The sequence below is a fragment of the Eremomyces bilateralis genome (genome assembly GCF_010015585.1).
Source record: "Eremomyces bilateralis CBS 781.70 unplaced genomic scaffold P152scaffold_10, whole genome shotgun sequence".
In the NCBI taxonomy this organism is placed as follows: Eukaryota; Fungi; Ascomycota; class Dothideomycetes; order Eremomycetales; family Eremomycetaceae; genus Eremomyces; species Eremomyces bilateralis.
In genome coordinates, this window is record NW_022985076.1 from 587,177 (window position 1) to 605,471 (window position 18,295).

The window sequence follows — 18,295 nt, forward strand, 5'->3', positions numbered from 1 at the left end:
GCACACTTGAGTACGCATTTCGGGCCTAACTAGCACCAGTCTCACCGTTGTCCCCCTCTTCCTAGGGTTTAGGTGTCTGAGATGGCTTCAAGGGGAAGGTATCGGTTGATGAACTGGATTGGTCAACGCGTCGCTGACAGCTTGACACTTGACAGGGAGTCCATCAGACATGGCGGCAGCGGGAAACTAATGTCAATTGCCAATTGCCATCAATGTGATTGTCTCGGCGAGCCACAGATGCCAGTACTGCAAGACTGAGGTGGATGAAGGAGTAGATCTTAATTTTAATCATCCGAACCATCTCAATACAGTTAATGGAGATTTTGACTTACCATGCATCTACTATCCGTTTTACCGAAGAGAGGTTGGGGATTATAAAAGGGACAAGATTTTTAAAGAACTTGGATATCTGCAAAGTGCTAATATGGTTCAAGAGTGGTGAACTCCAGATGGACCGCTGGGATGGGCGCTTTTATGTCGTATCGCGTACGTTCATGCTCATCGCCAAGATATTCCTCGCAGATCATACTTTGGTACATTTGCGTTTCAGGTTGTTTGTAATTCTCAGTTACCCGTTTGTTTGTGGGGCGAAGTACGGGAGAGTAGCTATCTTCCTGATAACTAGTCTTGTTTGATGTACTCAACCCCGTCTCAAAGTCGCTCCCCTTTACGTCGGGTTGACTGGATACTCATTCTACTAGCTGCTTGCTGCTTGCTCTTTAAATGACTCCTGTGGCAACCGATGCGTAGTCAGGTACCATCTACTCCATATCCGTTCTCAAGTAAAAGGCAACGGCCCTGTGCGTGTGTTGTCGGTACTTTAAGAGTTACCACTGTCGCAAGTTAGCCTGATCTTGTAGTTGTCCATCCCTCTCGTGACCTTGAAAGAAAATCAAGGATGGAATGATCATGGTTCGATATGAAGGGATCATACGGCTGTAGTAGAGCGCACATTCATCAAGAGGAGAACATTGGTTGCATGAGCGCAGAAGGTATTGGGTGTATGATGTGTTGCCGCTCCGTTCACCACGGGTGGAAAGCTCTGGTGGCTACAATTGCTTAGAATAAAGTATTTCAAACAGTCAAGTAAACAAAAATAGAATTTGGTGTAGGATAAGGATCGTAAACCGACTTGTATTAGGAGTTCGCTCTCCTTTTATGAGTGCAAGGTGGAAACGATAAGGCCACAAGGCCTGTTACAGTAGAATGGACTTCACAGTCAATAAAGGAATAATCGGAAACCAAGTATTCCGTACGATCCATTGAAACTCGAAGTTCGTTCGTAATCATCCAATAGGATAATATGCAATCATGAAACCGTGATAGCCACGATCCAGCACAATGGGGGGGCATATGCTGCCTCAAACGATGGGCTTTCTTAGCTCTCGGCCGCCATCGGGAGCACAGCATCGACGCTGTGGAGGTACAGAGGCATCCTAGAATACCTGTACAATGGACAAACCCAGAGGGACGGTAAACAGTTTTGTCTGGTTCGTGAAAGGGTTCGTGATAATCTCGCCTAGTCAGCAATTTGTCCACTCGTCCGCCGTTAGGATGAGGCGTGCGGAGCCGAACGCCCTGAAGCTCTCTTCAATGTCCACGACGGAGCAGCATCGGAGAGAGTCCACGGGTGCACGCTCTTGTTCACCCTATCCGCATTGCGTGGTGATAAGTGGTGGTCTGGTCTCTCGAGGCTAACCGCTTTGGTAGCAGCTGCGATTGGGAATGGGTCATGTTAAAGAGCCATTCTAAAAATGGCGCATGAGGAAGTTGGATGGTCGAAGTCGAAATACTTGACAATTCCGTTAGGTATACGGAAAATGATGGTACCCTAAGAATTTCCTGGCCCAAGGACTTCCGAGAGTACCATATCAGCTTGGCCTCCTTGAGGGTTGCTGTGGTGGTAGAGAGTGTGTGCACACTAAACTCTCAGACTAAACTCTCAGACTGCACTAACACTTTCTCGTGCTGTGCTGATGTTGCACGTTTAACTCTTCTTCCTCTCAACTCTTGAACTCGCACCTTCTCTTTCGCCTCATCCAATCTTCCCCATTGCATATCTATTTCCGAGGCTCCATTCGAGAGACACGTTTCCAAGCTAGGCCACGGCTCTTTTTGCCATCCTACCTTCATCCTTCTTTGCTCTTGTCGCCGGTTCTTGGTCCCTTCGAGTCCGACAACTGCCGCCCACGTCCCTGTACGACGCCGACTTTCGCTACATCGCCCGCTGTCCGTCATTCTTGTTGAGCTTTTGGGAGCGTGGTTCATTGCACTTCGTCCGGGCCCGAATTGATACTTTTGCCTAATTTCGAACATAATCACCGCTTGGTCGTCTCAACCGAGCTTCATATCGCATCCTCCCCTCGAAGAGCTCGGCCTTGAAAAGCATGGCGAACCAGCCCCAAACCATCCCCAACGGAATAGACAAGTACCTTGTCATTCACGTAGCGACAACATGCGACGAGCATGGCGTATATGTGACCCGGGACTCCGCCGAAGTTATTGAGATCGGATGGATACTGCTGGACGCGAAGACATTGGAGGAGGTTGGTGGCCGAGCCCCTCGAAACTTTGCGGATGGAGACACCGTATAACTAACCTCGTCTGACATAGTTGCACCGCGATAGCGTTTTGGTCAAACCTGTGAATACGCCGATAACACCTCTCTGCAGTAAGTCATTGAGCTACCGCCCTCGATCCTCCACACCAATGGGAACCGTGCTGATGCCATACGTTTCCTAGCTTCCCTTACCACCCTGACCTGGGAGCATGTCCGCAACTCAGGGTCGTTCCGCGATGCCATAAACCTCTTCGACCAATTCGCTCAGGAACATCTCATGCAGAACAATGCCGAGTTTGCCTTCGTGACCCTCGACTCCTGGGACCTCCGAGTCCAGCTACCCCGAGAGGCTCGAGACAAGGCGGTCGTCCTCCCCGCATACCTGCAGCACTCCCGCACCTTCGACCTTCGCTCCGAGTATCAACGATGGCAGCAACACCATCCCGAGTCCCTGCCGTTTGGAGCCAGCGCCCTGACCAACATCTGTGCCGCCCTCGAAGTCGAACCGGTCCAGTCCAGCGCTCCGATCAAACACAACCTCCCCTTCCATCTGCAAGCCCTCGCTCCGGCTTCTCCGCGTCGGGCTATGGAAGAGACCGTGACGCTTGCCCGCGTGCTCCGTGGCCTCATCCGCAAATCCCAGCCGGCACAGACCCATGAGGATATCTTGACCCGTCCGCTGGACGCTCGCGCCGATGTCCGGGCCTTCATGGCGGAGCGCAGCAAGGTGCTGCATATGAGCGGATTACCCCATGATACCACCCAGTCCGAGTTGGAAAGCTGGTTCACCCAGTTCGGCGGCAGACCCATCGCATTTTGGACGTTGCGAACCCCCGACCAGCACAAGCCTACAGGGACGGGATTTGCAGTGTTTTCGTCGCATGAAGAGGTGAGTGAGACGGTTTCTTCTCTTTCTGCTTCCGGACCGCACCTTCGTCTGATTGCCTTCGCACCTTCCCCCTTAGCGACAGTCCCGTGACCTTCAATGACTCTGCTCTATTTTCCTTATCTGACGATTTTGCGCATGACTTCATGTCATTCATTGATTCACTTCCTCTATCTGAGATTTTGCCTCTTCACCATCCTCGCTCGTTGTCTTTTCATCATCACCACCCCCTCCTCATTGAAGGGAGTACGGTTGGCATTTCAAGTCAATATATCACGTGGTCGGCACCTTCCTTTTCCAAGCAAACACTCGGTTTCTGAAGACATCATTTGCTCCTATTGTCTCCATGACTGCCATTGTGAATTCAGCCACGGATCCTGTCGCCTACGGCTTCAATAGCATCCAACCTTGGACGGGCCGAGCTCATTCATTTTCCTATTATCCCATCGTGTGTATTGACCAGCCTTGCACTGAACTAATCGCCCGTCACACTTTCCTTCTACTGATCGAGCTATTGTCAAATTTCCCGAAGGCACCTCGTTTGTGCTTCGAACTTCGCTCACTTTCTTCATTGCCTTCCTTCGTCTACTCACAATTGATCGAGGGACATTACTCACATCTCTCATCACACTCGCACGTCATCCATAATGGACTACCCTCAACCTCCCCTCGCTTACTACTACCCTGTCACTTACACCTATCCTGTCACTCAAACCTACTATTACGCTGGCACTCCGCCTCAACGTCTTTCCGAAACCCAGGCTAACATGGATCCACCCCAGGCTGCCGAATCACTTTGCATGAATGGACGAGCTTTGAATGAGAAAGCGGTCGAAGTCTCTCCGTCCTCTTCTCGCGTCCTCGATCGCGCTGCCGATATCCTCACTCCGTTCCCGCCGTCAAAGAACCGACCGCGTCCCGGTGACTGGACTTGCCCATCATGTGGTTTCTCCAACTTCCAACGTCGCACGGCTTGCTTCCGATGCTCCTACCCGATCAACGCCATGCCTCCGGCACCGGCTGAGATGGGCTATATGCACGGCGGTGCCTACGGTTACGGTCCTCCTCAGATGATGGGCCATGGACATCATTCCATGGGCGGACACCATGGTATGCATGGCCATATGGGTGGTGGTGGTGGTGGTGGTGGTGGTGGTGGTCGGGGAGGTGGCGGAGCTGGAAATGTCATTCCGTTCCGTGCAGGCGACTGGCAATGTGGAGCTAACGGCTGCAACTATCACAATTTTGCGAAGAATGTTTCATGCCTTCGATGCGGAGCGAGCCGAAGCCGAGCCTTGCTCGTAGCGGATACTGCGACGACGTTCTCTACTCCGATGAACCAACCCGGCAGTTACGGAATGGGTGGACCTCCTGGTGCTCCAATGGAAGCTGGTCCTCCGGGTCACTTCGGCGGCCCCGCAGGATTCGACTCGACTCCGAACTTCCCTGGACAATTCGGACAAGCCAGCACCTACGCACTCCCTAGCGGACTGGGTGCAGCGTCTCCCTATCCTCCGATGGGAGGTCAACAATATGCTGCGAACGGTGGCTCCGGTATACCTGGACCTTCCGGTGGTTTCGACAGCCGTGCCGAGGCTGCTTTCACTTCCGCAGGGCAACCGGGCGGTGTTGGTAACGTCAGCTCCGCCGGTGCCGGTGCCAATGCCTCCAGCTTTGCAAACGGCGCACCTGGATTCGATGGGGCCAGTGACCCATTCTCGTTCCTCAGCTCCGGCCTTGGAGGGTTGAGCATCAATGACTCCTCGAGGTCTGGCGGTGGCCCACCTAGCAAGTCCCCTGCCTAGAGGACTGCCACATGACCATGAATAGGCCCACGCGCCACTACATATTTGCTGTTTCGGTTTTGCTCTTTTTTCTTTTTCTTTCTCGGTTTCTAGTTCATCATGTTCGCACTCCAGTTCATACACGACTCTTCAGTGGCACTTTGGCAGACTGGTCGACTGAGGACAAATTCAATCCCCTAGTCACCGCGGATCTTCATGGCTCCAGCCCAGGCATTTGAATCTTTTACTCCCAAGCCTGCCATACAACTCTGAGCCATCGTCCTGCCTCGATGTTCAATTTCTTGCATCACAGGGGATGGGCGATGGCACTCGCCACAGCACGTTCCTAAGTCGGGAATCCTCTTTTCAACACGAAATCCCGGAAATCGCAATGGCAGGAATATCCGACCAATCAACGGTGCTTCTTTCAGAGCTTGGGCAGACAAAGACGATCGAAACCGAATAGCTGAGGCGCTGGTGGAGTGAATGAATCTTGCTAGGTTTGCGGAATCGCGACAAACGGGCACATCCAAAACGGAGAGCAACAGGCCGGATCTGGACGGAGCATCTTATCTTCTTCAACCAATTCTTCGACGGGTTTAGCAGGGAGAACGGACGGATCGGGTGGGGCTCAAAAAGGGCTGAGGGTTTCTGCGGATTCAAATACGCGAAAATGGGGGTTAGTCAACCCTTTACAGACTGGACAGGCTGGGCAACGGGTCGGAGGTTTTTGCATCGTTATTCGATTTTTCCTTGCCTTCTTCCCCCTTTTCCTTTTCTTATATTCACTTTCACATTCGTTTTCCGGTTTTCACATGCCACTGTCTGTCCCTACCTTCATCTGGCTTTTCACTTTGAGTTATGAGAATGGGTGCATGGCTCCGCACGGATGTCGGGATGGTCTTCATTGTCTGGACTGGAGAAGGGCGGGAGGCACAAGGAGGGAGCGGTGGTGCCGCAGCAGGAGACAGAACCAACCAGTGAAGGCAGGGGATGGACAAGCATAAAAAGTTAAGAGAACACAATAGGAATATTACGGACGTTCCATGAATAGACACTCGTCCTATTTCTCTCAATACTCTTCAACCTTGCATATTCGATGATAACATGTCGAGACAATCGATCCAAGGCATCGATGCACGGGACTCGTCATTGAATAGCGTACGATGTGCTGTCGTGCAATGATCTCACTCCAGTGCTCCCATCTACTCCTTCCCTCTTCCCCCTAGACTCTTCCAGAGCCTTGGTAATCGCGCCGTTCGTCATTCTCCCTCTCGTTGGATCTTCAGCGCGGAGGTGTTCATCAACATCTATTCACGGATCAGTCACCCGAGGCACCGCGACCGAACATACTGAACAGGGGCGAAGGAAAGGGTTCCACATACCGGCTATACCCTCTTCGAGCGCTTCCCCCAACCACCTCCGCATCTTCTCCCTCACAAAGGCATCAAAATCCCACTCCCCCAAGTCCAGTTGCTCCACGCCAGCGACAAACACGTACGTCTCCGCCTCAACCACCTCCCCCTCCTCTCCTTGCCCCTCATCCACCCCCACCAACTCCTCAACCACGCCCGCGTCCTCCCCTCCAAGCAACCGGACACTCACCATCCGCCGCTCATACTCCTCCCCCTCAAATATATCTAACAGCTCCACATCCCGCGCAGTCAATCCCCGCACCACGGTCCCCCGCACCTCTCTCTCCACGAACGCCAGCGAATCGGCCCCGAGGTGCGCCCGCTCGACCGCGAACGGGATGATGCAGGGGTAGTCGGCGTTGCGGACCTTGTGGCGGTTGAAGCCGGGGAGGAGGGCGGGGGAGATAGTGAGACGGGAGTGTTGGGAAGGGGAGGGGGTCGTAGTGCCGTGGAGGACGCGGTGGAGGACAGCGGGGGCCATGAGGGTGCCTGGTAGGGAAAGCGGTGAGATACGGGGTCAATTGGGGGAAATAGGGCTGGGGAACGGGTAGATACCGTAGAAGAAGCATGTGGAGGTGGTGGTCGCCATTGTGCACGAGGGGGATCTATCCAGCTTTCAATAGGTTACAGAGGGAACAATGTTTATGGCTAGGACTTGGAAACCGTATATTATATTGCCGTCCACGTTATTCTGTACCAAAGGATACCAAAGGATACCGAATCAGTATCAATGTTTGAATCCGGGTGTGTTGATAGCCCGATATCAACTGTGATGGCGGGGGACAGGGATCGGTCATATATAACCAATCATAATCTAATAGACCCTGTCAAGCCACATATTGTGGCGCAGTCACTTGGCTCATGACGATCCCGCTCCATTCCGCTGGGATCGACATTTCCGCGCCCCTTAGACAATCTCCATCTTCATTTCTCGGTATTAGAAATTTCTTCCGCATTTTGCACGCAATCCTCCATATATTCCTTATATCCCGAATCTGTTAGATGTCCGATGAGATCGCAAGCCGTTTCACAGCCGTAACCATGGGACCGTAACAGTCTCCCTACATATATATCCTCTGTCTCCTCCGACCCCTCTCTGCCACTGTGGACGGTGCGGACCCCCCCATCTGTCAAGATGGGCTTCGTTAATACAGCGGTGGGCTATTTGGCACCGCTTTTGTGAGTAAACCACCTAATAGAATCATCCGGTGACCGTGCCAGTCTGACTTCGATCGCAGTCTCATCACCTCGCCTATTACCTCCTATGCCGACCAAATCCACTCCATCCACCGCACCCGCACCTCCGCCGGCTTCTCCCTTGATATTCCGCTGATCATGCTGGTATCCTCGATCCTCAAGTACGGAATCCCTTTCCCTCTTTCTGATCCCGCTCTTCAACCGCGACTGTAACTTACATCGGCGCAGGATCTTCTTCTGGATCACCGACCACTACTCCCTCACCCTCCTCACCCAAGCCATCCTCATGATCTTCGTCCAATCCCTCCTCCTCCATGTCTCCTTAACCCATCGGCCGGCGACCCCTCCAAGCGTATACCAGCCCTTCTCCGATCCCCATCACCACCACCACCATCATCATCACACCGACCATACCACCGCCTCCGACACCTCTCTATCCGCCATGTTTACAACCCTCTTCACATCCCTCACCAGCCCCACGACGTCCCGCCCGTACAACTTCTGGCGCTGGCGATCCGCCCGCCCGTACTGGAATTTCCTCATGTACTTCACCGGCGCCGTCGTCGCGATCCAACTCTTCCTCGGCCCCACCGCGCCGGGCCCCCTCTCCTTCGTCCAATCGACCCTCGCCCTCACCACCGAGGCCATGCTCCCGGTGCCGCAGCTCTTCGCGAACTATCAGCGGAAGGGCTGCAAGGGGTTCCGGCTCAGCGTGATCGTGAATTGGGTCATTGGGGACGCGTTTAAGATGTGGTGGTTTTTCATGCAGGGGACGGAGAAGGTGCCGGTGGCGTTTCGAGTGTGTGGCATTTTCCAGGCGTGCTGTGATATCGGGTTGGGAGTGCAGTATTGGGTTTGGGGGGAGGGGAAGGAGTATGAGTGGGAGAGGGAAAGGGCAGAGGAGAAGGAGGGATTGGGGGATGTAGAGATGGAGGAGAAGATATCTAGGATTCGTTCTAGGAGTTCAACATAGGCCAACATCTTGAACGGCTTTTTTGGTTTATTTCCAGATATTTGGGATGGATTGGTCAACGATGGGGCTTCAAGGCATTGGATAGAATAGACGCCTTCAATTGAGCGCTTAGATTTTGTGAGCGAATTTCATGTAACAGTCCATCAGGATGATAGATCTACTGGTGGTCTAGCATAGCCTTTAACGTTGTCATACCCGTTAACGTGATCGCTTTCTCTTTTTATTTCCTTCCTTTATGGCGCCGCGCAATGTCCAAACGAGAAGTCATATCGTCACATGCGAAGATGATGGTTGCCAACCATCCCTAAGCCTGCCAGGGGATACTACGCCGTAGAAGACACGAGCTTGATCCGGCCCTCAGTCGTCGGACAGATTGCCTTTGATAGTTAGAAACGCTTCATGAATGAGATAAGTCCACATACCTTTGTCCAATCCACCGTAAACTCGCCGTCCTTGAGACTATCGCACAGTTTCCCCTCCACCCCAGCAATGCGACACCACTTGTGCATGACCTTGCGCATGATGGCCTTCTCCTTTTCGAACCGCTCCAAATCTTTCTCATCCTCTGTTTGCTCCTTCTTCCGCAATTCATCTAGCTCCGCCTCTTCCAACGGCTGACACTGAGCCTGGAATTCCCTCACCCTCGGTTCCCATCCCTTCCACGCCGAAAAGTCCATCCGCGATTCAGCGGGACTCGCGCTCCCTCCGAACGCCTGTTCTTTCCTTTCGACTGCCGGCGCAAGGGGGCTGGTTAGGATCGATTTGGTCGGCTCGATCACGGGGTGCGTGACGCTCATGTGGCGGGCGACTTCGCCCCAATGCTGCGCCATCGACATGCCCCAATTCTTCCACGCGCCCACCACTTTGAGCGACATGAAGTACTGTCGTAGCATCATGGAGATGAGGATGCCGTTTTCTTCCGAGACGATTTCTTCCGCGCTGCCGCCTTCGGATTCGACGAGCAGGGCATCGTAGCCGTCTTTTCCACGCGCCATGTAGCCTCGCGTGACCAAGACGTACTTCTTCTCGAGGTCGATCGGCGCATTTCCGATGGATACCTTGACGATCCGGGACGTGGGGGGCTTCGAGGGATCGAATTCTAGGGTGATATTGGAGACTTGGGGGAATCGGCCATCGAGCGCCGGGTACAGAGACACTGCATTCTCTAACGCGTCCCAAATGGCTTGTCCCGCCACTCGGATGACCATAACCGGGTCTTCAAATGGAAAGCAGTCCATGATGTCGCGGACTCTGATCGGCCCGGGAGGATACACTTGATCCCCTCTCACCGTACCCGCTGCCATTAAGCAACAGTCGCCTTGATAGTGGTGTCGCATAATATCGCACACAAAGTTCGCATAATTGCTTTCCCCCCTCCTGACCGTCGTAAACCTCGCGTCCAGAGGCGCCGCGGTCCATCCAAGCGGTTTGTCCAGCTTGGCCTTTAGTGCGTCCGTCAGCCCTGAGACCAGCTCTACCGTTTCCGGGTCGCGCTCGATAGACGAGATGACATCCCTCCGCACAATATCAAAGTCCCATTTTTGAGGACTATCCTGCCTCCTCCATGCTTGGATGTAGCTCAACTGTTTGAAGTCCGAGCCGGATCGAAGGACATGGGTACCATTGATGTAGCTGTGGTTATAGTAGTGATCGTGGCCGCCGAGGATGATATCAATCAATCCCTCCGGGCATTTCTCGGCCAGTTTGTTGTCGTTCGGCTCTCGTTGATGCGTAATGGCAATGATAATCTCCACGCCCTGCTCCCGAAGTTGCGGGACGAGCTCCTTCGCTGTCTCTGAAGCAGATTTGTAGATGATGTTGGGCGGAAGGGAGTTGATCGTTTGAAGCCATTCCCGCTCTCCAAGACCGATCAGACCGATCTTGATACCGTTCGAGGAAGTTATGATGTGCGTCTTCTGGGCATTGCCGATGGGAACCCCCTCGCCGAGTGCAGGATCGAGGATGTTAGCTAACAGCCAAGGGAAATTGCATTGTGAGGCAAGGTATCGGAATTGATCGACGCCAAAGTCAAGGTCATGGTTCTATCCAAGTTCATGTCCAGTCAGCGAGGGTCCTCTGCAAAAGTTGAGTGGAAAACAAGCTCACCCCCACGCAGGCGCCGTTGGTTCCAATCTGATTCAAGGCATGGACCATATGACTGCCTCCTCGATGTTAAAAAGAGTCCGAAAAGTCGATATAACAGCGGTCACGGACTTGAGTAAGGATAGCCCGAGAGTAGAGGTTGGTGGACCCTGAGGAAAGACAAGTTATCTACCTTTGGTCACACTGCTTTCCAAGCTCGGATTGAACGCATCTCCCGAGAAAAAGGCGAGCAACTCTGGCTGCCCTTTGAACTGCTCATCGGATCTGTAGTGTTTGCAGAGGGTGATGAATCGAGAGAGGCCCCCACAAGGTTCTGCGGAGGAAGAATCGACATGGTACACGTCATTGTAGTGGAGGAGCCGGAGATCTGGTGGGTTGGAATGTGGTCCGCCGGAATATGTGACGGACTCCTCTGGAGGTGGAGGGTGTTCCCGGGTCATATTGCTCCCGGTTGCAAAGTTCGAGGTAATATAAAGGAATCAAGTCCCTGTACGTATGGTATCTGAAGATGATGTTTGTTGGAGATGAATGCTGACTGCACTCTGCAGAGGTCGGAGGAGGGCGGTCAACGCTGTCAATTGCAGGCTTCGGATTGGTTGGTAGGGTGAGACTAAGCTGATTACTAGATACGGCAAGTAACAGGAGAATACACATACAGGTGACGACGCGTATATGTATAAAGTCTACAAAGCATTATAGAGCGAATACCCTCTCCTAGGAGGGCCTAGTGCGCAGCCCCAAAAGGTAGCGAGAAAGGTATGTCGCCATACGATCTTAATATAAACGGTCAAGTAAAGAGTTTGTGATTGTGATCCACGAGATTGGATTCATTTTTGTACGATTATATTGACCTTTTCATGGAAACAAAGACCACCATAGTCATTACAAAGGCTTTCGCACTGCCATAACCGATTGACAGATATTCCGGTCCACATTCCCGTAAGAAGCAGGTATCTCATCCCGATTCTGACGCAGGGCAAGAAGTAAGAAATCATCTCAGCGTATAGCTCGTATGGTGGCTAGTTCGTTGCAGCATAGACTAAGCAACCAGGCTTTCCCTTCCTTGAAGGCCCCCCTCCCAAGCTATGGCATTCGACAGATTCCTCCACATCAACCGCGGTGAACATGCCCCCATCGACCTCTCGCCAGTGCAAATCGTCCCAATCCGCATCCAGCGCTTTGGCGAAAGCGACATCGTATTCATGATCGAGATACGTGAACCCAGCGATCGAGTTGTCTGCCTAGAACAATTGAGTCTTGATATTCTGTTCGGGGCAATCGGGAAATCCAAGGATGGGAGCCGGGTTGTCGTTCCAGGCATAAACATAGCAGGGTGAGAGTGTGGCGGCCAGAGCGGCAGTGAACCCCGAGGTGTCGCGGAAGCTGTTGCATGGAGTCGCCGGGATGCCGTAGAGGAAACTGGAGGTTAGAGTTGAGAGAAGGAGGAGGAGAGAGAAAAGTATTGAAGTCTTTGAGTCCATGTTGAGTGGGTTTCTCAGATGATGTTTTTTTGACTGAGCAAATTAGTGAATCGATCATCAAAGCAGGATTGAAAAGAACGGTCTCAAACTTGTCAACAGGTATGAGTTCAGTACAACAAGCAATCGACTTCAGTGACACTGCGATAGGTACCTGACAAGACTCAACAAAGGAATAAAATGAGACGCAAGGTACCAGTAGAAAGGAGAGCCGGAGATGCCATTCCGAGTAATCCACGTAATGAGCCTTCCCTAACTAGTTCTAAGCTGTTCAATCCATGTTCTCCTATACCGGCAATGATGAGAGTACCGTAACATCAGAGTTGTCAGTAACAGTCAGTTGTACATATCGGGTCACTGCCTCATTCCTGCACACTGTGGTTTCGATATCAGGTACACACTGTCACTCTATACCGGCAGCAGACCGTCATGTCCTTCCATTTCAAAGGTTGTGTGTTAACTTTTAGGTGATTGTTGGAACCATCTTGCTGTTACTTCAAATAGGTTGGAATCACGCCCTACTTAAGAGATGATACTTAATCAGGTTGCAGTTGGGAAGGCTGCGATGGAATCTGATGCCATTTCATTCCTAGTACAGTGAAGGACATCTTACTGTTAGCGTAACATATCTAGCCAATAGTTAGCCTAAATATTGTGTTTGAGGCGCCGACTAAGCAACGCTAGTATAAAGTTCCAGTATCAAGCAACGTCATTGGCCCGCCACCATGACCGCGGGGTCATCCTAAACCGGACCCTTTGACTCAAACAGTCGAGCAGGAGATTCTTCACCGATCAACCAGACAGACATTAGGACTACACCATCTCAAGCTTTTCCCAACTTCTCCCAACTTCTCTTCTTGTACTTATTTCGAACCCTCGGTTCACTATGGGAGGAAAGAAAGGCGGTGAGAACTCCAGGAAGGTCGCCGGCAACGCCCGCAAAGCCGACGCGGCCGCCGCGAAACAGGCCGCCGTCGACGCGGCCGCCAGCGCGGCCGAGGGGAAGCAATGGCAGAAGGGCGCAAAGGATACCAGTAAATCGTGAGTAGCTTCCCTTGCCACCGATATACCTATACTTGGCTAGACTCGCCTTTTTGGGGCCACACTAGGAGAGCAAGCTGACGCACCACTAGGGAGGCCGCCGCCGCCAAAGCCGAAGAAGCCGCCCGTAAAAAGGCGGAGAAAGCCGCCCTTCTCGCTGCCGAAGACGCGGAGCTCCCATCCAAGAAGGCCGGCGGTTCGAAAGGCGCGCAGAAGAAGAAGGTCGGCCGCCCGGCCGGCTCGGGGCTGGACACGGCACTCTCGTCTCTCGACAAGCCCGCCTCGTCGATCTCCGCGACCGGCATCGACAATGCGCTGGATGCGCTCTCGCTCACGTCAGGGCACGATGATAAGCTCGACCGGCATCCGGAGCGGCGATTCAAGGCGGCGTATAACGCGTTCGAGGAGCGGCGGTTGGGCGAGATGGTGGACGATAAGTCGCTACGGCGGCAGCAGAAGATCACCCTTATTCGGAAGGAATTTGAGAAGAGCGAGGAGAATCCGTTTAATAGGGTGACGGCGACGTACGATATGAGTAAAGAGGAGTTGAAGGGGTTGAAGGAGGCGGAGAGACAGAAGGTGGAGAGCAGGTTGACGGAGGGATCAGGGAATTGAGGCGGAGCAAGGGGTTTGACGATATCAGATTATGCGTTTGAGCGGCGTCACGACACAACAGGAGGGATAAATGGCATGGCATAACATAGCTTCATAAGATCGGTCTCTTGAGGAGAGATATTCGACGTTGCCGTGCATCACTAATAGATCTCGATGCGTAACATCGGTTCTCCTTCCCAAGGAGAAGAATAGAGAGAGTAGCAGAAATGAACAAAAGAGTGCGACGAAAACAAATTACCGCCCATATGGTTTGGTGCTCGCTAAATCGAAGAACATTCTGGGCCAGATGATCGTGTGCATCGGCTGTTTCCCGCCAAAGAAAAATGCAAGCCGACCAGATGATGTCCGGTTTGGTCGATTCAATCCCGTACGCCGTGTAATGCTCTGATATGCAAATGGTAACTCCGCACACAATCGGCGAAGTTCGGCGACGGGTGGGGTCTCTCGCGTAAAAAGCCCTTCCAACGGCAACACCGCTCTTGCCGGGTCGTTCGTAACTCCCATCCCTCGCCAACAACAAAACACCGACGTAGACATCATCTCCAACGTATCCAACTCAGCGAGCATCGTTCCCCAAGTTAATATTGATATTGATATCCCCACGCTCCTTGTGCGTGCACTTGAGGCGGCGGCGGTGCCGATGGCGGCGCCTTGGCCCGTCCAGCAAACACAAAGCTACTGCCCCCACTGCTCAGCCTCTTGTCACCGCCTCTCCTCTCGACTGCCACGCCGGGAAATCCCATGGGTTCCACCGTCGTGCTCCGTCGCCTCTGCTTCTTCCTCTCTTCCTTCGGCACGGCGAAAGCATGCGCACCGGGCGCCGCGCCGAAGCCGACCATGCTGCCCGCATCACGCGGGGAACTAACATCGATCTGCGCGTAATAATACTCCAGAACCTTCGGGTAGGTGCGCACGCATGCTTTCCAGTCCTCGTCGATCAACCGCTGGAGTTGGTCGTCGGCGATCCGGACTTGTTGGCGAAGCGCAGAAAGGAAGCTGGGATGGACGATGTGCGGCGGGGGTTGCCCGCGGTAATGGGCGTACTGGGGGTAATATGGGAGAGCGCTGACGTGGGAACGGTACTCCTGTTTGCGACGATCGCGGAGGGAGTCGAAGGAGTTTGTGACGTGGGCGACGGCGGTGTTTGTGGCCCATTCACTCGAAATGAGTTAGTCGATGATTGCATATTGCCAGTAGATAAGGGATGAGTTGGGAAACAGGAACAAGGAGGTCGGTTCGGGTGGAAGAACCCCACCGAGTATGAGGGAAGCGCAGCAGATTGAACGCCACGATATAAATTGAAAAAGCCAATCTTAAGCATCCTCCCAGTTGATACCCAAGCTTGACGTGCGACAAGGTCTGGCGCAGTATAGAAAACTTACCGAACGTTTGTTAGCCATGTATCGATCCATTTATGCTCGGCTTGCTCGACGGCCTGTTGGAGCCGGTCGCTCTCATGGGGACACTCGGTCTCTCCAGGAGGGAGATGACCGCAGATGGCACAGTTTGGATGGATATCACCTCGGTGCGCCATGGATGGCGAAGAAAATGTTGTCCCGTCGCAGAAGTCAAGGGGACGAGGGGAGATTAAATCGGCGGGGATGCTGGACGGGGAAATGGGTTAGACGGGGATCCCGTGGATTCGGCCCGTTAGCGATCCCGAATACCCAGGAGTTTCGGGGAATAAGACGAAAGATCCTTTGATCTCCGTTGATCGTAGAATAGGTGTGGCCTTTATCGGTCGGGATGATGGGCAGGAAGCACAACGCCCATGGTCGGCGATGGAGCACGGTAGGACGAGACAAACCTGAGATTCTTTGTTGATGATGAGGAAAGAAGGGTTGAAGAAGAGCGGCGGAAGTGAGCGAAGGGCGGCGGCAGCCAGACGGCACTAAGACGGGTCTCCGCGTTTGGCTTTGGCATGGTCCGTTGGGACTTGGGCGGACATTAATGGCGGCGAGGTGGGCCGGTGGGAGGGGGAGAGGGGATTGCCTATTGGAGGTTTGCGGAGTGAGGGAGTCCTGGAAGTTGGTGGGAGGACGAGATGTCGATCGACCGCTTGGGTGGCTTGACGATGTGATTCGTGAAGGTGCAAGGCGTGACGGTGGTGAGTTGGCACCTCTGCTGGCTGCTTTGGCTTATCCTTTGGCTGATTCTTCGTCTCCAATTGGGGTTTCTTGGGCCTTGGGCTCCCTGCTCTGCTTCGCTTAAGCAATACGCAGACTTAGTAGACTTAGTAGAGGCACGTCGCCGCCCTCTTTTAGTATGGTGTTCTGGAGTATCCACAGGTCCGCGACAGCATATCACCACCCAGAGGCTTCCCACCGACGTTGCCATGGAAGCCCATTGCGAGGCGAGACAAGTCATTTCCAGTCATCGAGATCCTGTCCTTCCGAAGCCATTTGTATAGAGTCACATGATTGTCTCGTTCGAGGTTTGTCAACACTATCTGTTGAATACCACTGCATCATGCATCTGGTGTGTTGATGTGTTGTCGGCTCCCCACAGCTCGATTGCCCACAGATTGCTCTATTACCTAGACACTGCACAACACTTGCGCTGAAACTAAGGGGTTATTCAACATACTAGTAGTATAGAAACCAAAGCGGACAACATAGTTCTGGATTGAATATCGCCATAGACTCCCAATCTTTCCATTTGTCTTGAAAGGGATAGGTTGATAGGAGAAGTGCCCAAGTCTTGGAATAATGCATGTAAAATGGGGATAGCGGAGGGGTGGCCAACAAACAAAAGATCTGATGGCTCTACACCGCTCCCTCTCGGCTGGCCAACGTCCTCGCCAGTAGATATAAATGTGTAGTCGTAAGCCGTGAATCATTTCTTGCACCCGGCTATCCAACCGCATAATTGTCTTCACAAATATTGCTCTGCGGTGAGCAAGCCCCTGAAGCGGGGATTATATGATTAGTCGGAAAATTGGGTTACCCAAATAAAATTAGGATATAGACCAAAAAATGATCAAACATCTCAACAATAGCACTAATGGTCTAGTGGTAGAATGTGTCGTTGCCATCGACGCGGCCCCGGTTCGATTCCGGGTTAGTGCAGCTTTCTTTTTTATTTTTGACCAAATTGCTTTCAATTTTTAATTTAGACTAGATGCACACTAATCGGTTCCGCGTGCTGCTGTTGCATTGGCCTTGAATTCTGGGTCTAACACCAGACAAGACGTCCCAGGAAGCGAGGGAGGGCAAGTTTTACCGAGGATGATCCGGATCGCGATTGATATCGATGTGGAAACCTAGACCCCGTCCACGAAGTGCAAATGCATTTCAGTTGCTAGGGCTTAGAAACACCGTTTGTGAGAGCATTGACGATGGTGAGCAAACATTTTGTCGGTTCTAACTTGAAACTAATTATTTTAGGCACCGCGACCACCCACGGAACGACAAGTACGGCTTGCAAACTCCGCAAAGAAATCTACAGCAGGAAGAGCAGCAAAACGCTCCGCAGCCGGGTCGAGACCGAAGAGCCAGAGTGGTGGATCGAACGGGGGCGATTCTGCGGGCGCACAAAAAGGATATCCCGCACCTGCAGAAGCTTTCAGCACCACGAAGCGAGACAAACAATCCATGAAGCATTCGCTCCTCCTACACAAGATCGAGAGCTCGGGCGTCAAGAAGGCCAAGCGGCGGCGACCAAACAAGAAGCTAGTGACAAACCTCGACACTCTGATAGATGCGCTTCCCGAAATTGGTCAGGAAGCTGGAGAGAACGCCAAACCAGAGACCGAGGCCGCGAAGCGACAACGAAAAGCATACGGCTCTCGACCTGGTGCCCTCAAGCGGAGGGACAAGGTGGAGAAAGAGGAGCGCGAGTTTGTTGGAAAAGCTCTCGCGGCATTATCAGCTGGTGATCCGCAAGCCTCTGACAATCACACTGGACCCGAAGGAGCTGAGACCAAGTGGGAGAGGATCAGGAAGGCTATTGGAATGAACATGTCGAACGGGTGAACGGATTGGCAGGTTCGCGTCATCATAGACCGTAGGCACGCTTGAAAAGCCCACTTCCGCGAGTTAAACGCCACTTGCATACAGTGTCCAGGCAGGCACATCGATATGCTCAGTGTTACAGCGGCACGCAGGCTACCTCAGTTGCAGTGTCAAGGCTGCACTGCACGGTTTGAGGGATAAGCTGGAAGACATGGTGCAATGAGTCCCGGAATTAATTATCCGTGATCTGCTCTTGCACAAACATAGTGTCATCGCCAAACTTTGAATCG

At 52.7% G+C, this 18,295-nt stretch overlaps 10 protein-coding genes and 1 non-coding gene across 11 annotated transcripts; 6 read left to right on the forward strand and 5 right to left on the reverse strand.

Moving 5' to 3' along the window:
* Nucleotides 1-2,201: 2,201 nt before the first annotated feature.
* P152DRAFT_33265 (asparagine-rich protein) lies at nt 2,202-3,666 on the forward strand. Its single transcript, XM_033675280.1, has 3 exons — nt 2,202-2,546; nt 2,614-2,671; nt 2,743-3,666. The coding sequence occupies exons 1-3, from the start codon at nt 2,388-2,390 to the stop codon at nt 3,537-3,539; spliced, it is 1,014 nt and encodes a 337-aa protein (XP_033533980.1). The 5' UTR covers nt 2,202-2,387; the 3' UTR covers nt 3,540-3,666.
* A 427-nt stretch (nt 3,667-4,093) lies between these two features.
* P152DRAFT_474049 (uncharacterized protein) lies at nt 4,094-5,251 on the forward strand (the record flags this gene model as incomplete). Its single annotated transcript, XM_033681294.1, has 1 exon — nt 4,094-5,251. One exon carries the CDS (start codon nt 4,094-4,096, stop codon nt 5,249-5,251), a length of 1,158 nt encoding a protein of 385 aa, XP_033533981.1.
* Nucleotides 5,252-6,379: 1,128 nt separating this feature from the next.
* P152DRAFT_449612 (uncharacterized protein) lies at nt 6,380-7,126 on the reverse strand (the record flags this gene model as incomplete). The annotated part of the gene is made up of 2 exons (XM_033678120.1): nt 6,380-6,540; nt 6,616-7,126. The coding sequence occupies 2 exons, from the start codon at nt 7,124-7,126 to the stop codon at nt 6,380-6,382; spliced, it is 672 nt and encodes a 223-aa protein (XP_033533982.1).
* A 501-nt stretch (nt 7,127-7,627) lies between these two features.
* P152DRAFT_417484 (uncharacterized protein) lies at nt 7,628-9,273 on the forward strand. The gene is made up of 3 exons (XM_033677087.1): nt 7,628-7,824; nt 7,884-8,003; nt 8,071-9,273. The coding sequence occupies exons 1-3, from the start codon at nt 7,781-7,783 to the stop codon at nt 8,813-8,815; spliced, it is 909 nt and encodes a 302-aa protein (XP_033533983.1). The 5' UTR covers nt 7,628-7,780; the 3' UTR covers nt 8,816-9,273.
* Nucleotides 8,704-11,427, reverse strand: P152DRAFT_458726 (5'-nucleotidase). The gene is made up of 3 exons (XM_033679531.1): nt 10,922-11,427; nt 9,238-10,857; nt 8,704-9,192 (listed from the first exon to the last, which is right to left on the reverse strand). Exons 1-3 carry the CDS (start codon nt 10,967-10,969, stop codon nt 9,139-9,141), a joined length of 1,722 nt encoding a protein of 573 aa, XP_033533984.1. The 5' UTR covers nt 10,970-11,427; the 3' UTR covers nt 8,704-9,138.
* Nucleotides 10,812-11,452, reverse strand: P152DRAFT_458727 (uncharacterized protein; the record flags this gene model as incomplete). Its single annotated transcript, XM_033679532.1, has 3 exons — nt 11,030-11,452; nt 10,922-10,977; nt 10,812-10,857 (listed from the first exon to the last, which is right to left on the reverse strand). A coding segment is annotated over exon 1 (272 nt), but the record flags the coding sequence as incomplete, so codon positions are not given.
* Nucleotides 11,453-13,182: 1,730 nt separating this feature from the next.
* Nucleotides 13,183-14,294, forward strand: P152DRAFT_458730 (DUF1014-domain-containing protein). The gene is made up of 2 exons (XM_033679533.1): nt 13,183-13,437; nt 13,530-14,294. The coding sequence occupies exons 1-2, from the start codon at nt 13,283-13,285 to the stop codon at nt 14,050-14,052; spliced, it is 678 nt and encodes a 225-aa protein (XP_033533986.1). The 5' UTR covers nt 13,183-13,282; the 3' UTR covers nt 14,053-14,294.
* A 606-nt stretch (nt 14,295-14,900) lies between these two features.
* On the reverse strand, nt 14,901-15,571 carry P152DRAFT_374022 (uncharacterized protein; the record flags this gene model as incomplete). Its single annotated transcript, XM_033675573.1, has 2 exons — nt 14,901-15,210; nt 15,435-15,571. Coding segments are annotated over 2 exons (447 nt in total), but the record flags the coding sequence as incomplete, so codon positions are not given.
* Nucleotides 15,572-15,815: 244 nt separating this feature from the next.
* On the reverse strand, nt 15,816-16,503 carry P152DRAFT_33475 (uncharacterized protein). The gene has a single exon (XM_033675286.1). The coding sequence runs from the start codon at nt 16,417-16,419 to the stop codon at nt 16,045-16,047; it is 375 nt and encodes a 124-aa protein (XP_033533988.1). The 5' UTR covers nt 16,420-16,503; the 3' UTR covers nt 15,816-16,044.
* A 546-nt stretch (nt 16,504-17,049) lies between these two features.
* On the forward strand, nt 17,050-17,120 carry P152DRAFT_t37. The gene has a single exon. It is a non-coding gene; the product is annotated as a tRNA-Gly (tRNA).
* Nucleotides 17,121-17,276: 156 nt separating this feature from the next.
* P152DRAFT_33493 (uncharacterized protein) lies at nt 17,277-18,170 on the forward strand. The gene is made up of 2 exons (XM_033675289.1): nt 17,277-17,392; nt 17,439-18,170. The coding sequence occupies exons 1-2, from the start codon at nt 17,390-17,392 to the stop codon at nt 18,024-18,026; spliced, it is 591 nt and encodes a 196-aa protein (XP_033533989.1). The 5' UTR covers nt 17,277-17,389; the 3' UTR covers nt 18,027-18,170.
* The last annotated feature ends 125 nt before the right edge of the window (nt 18,171-18,295 follow it).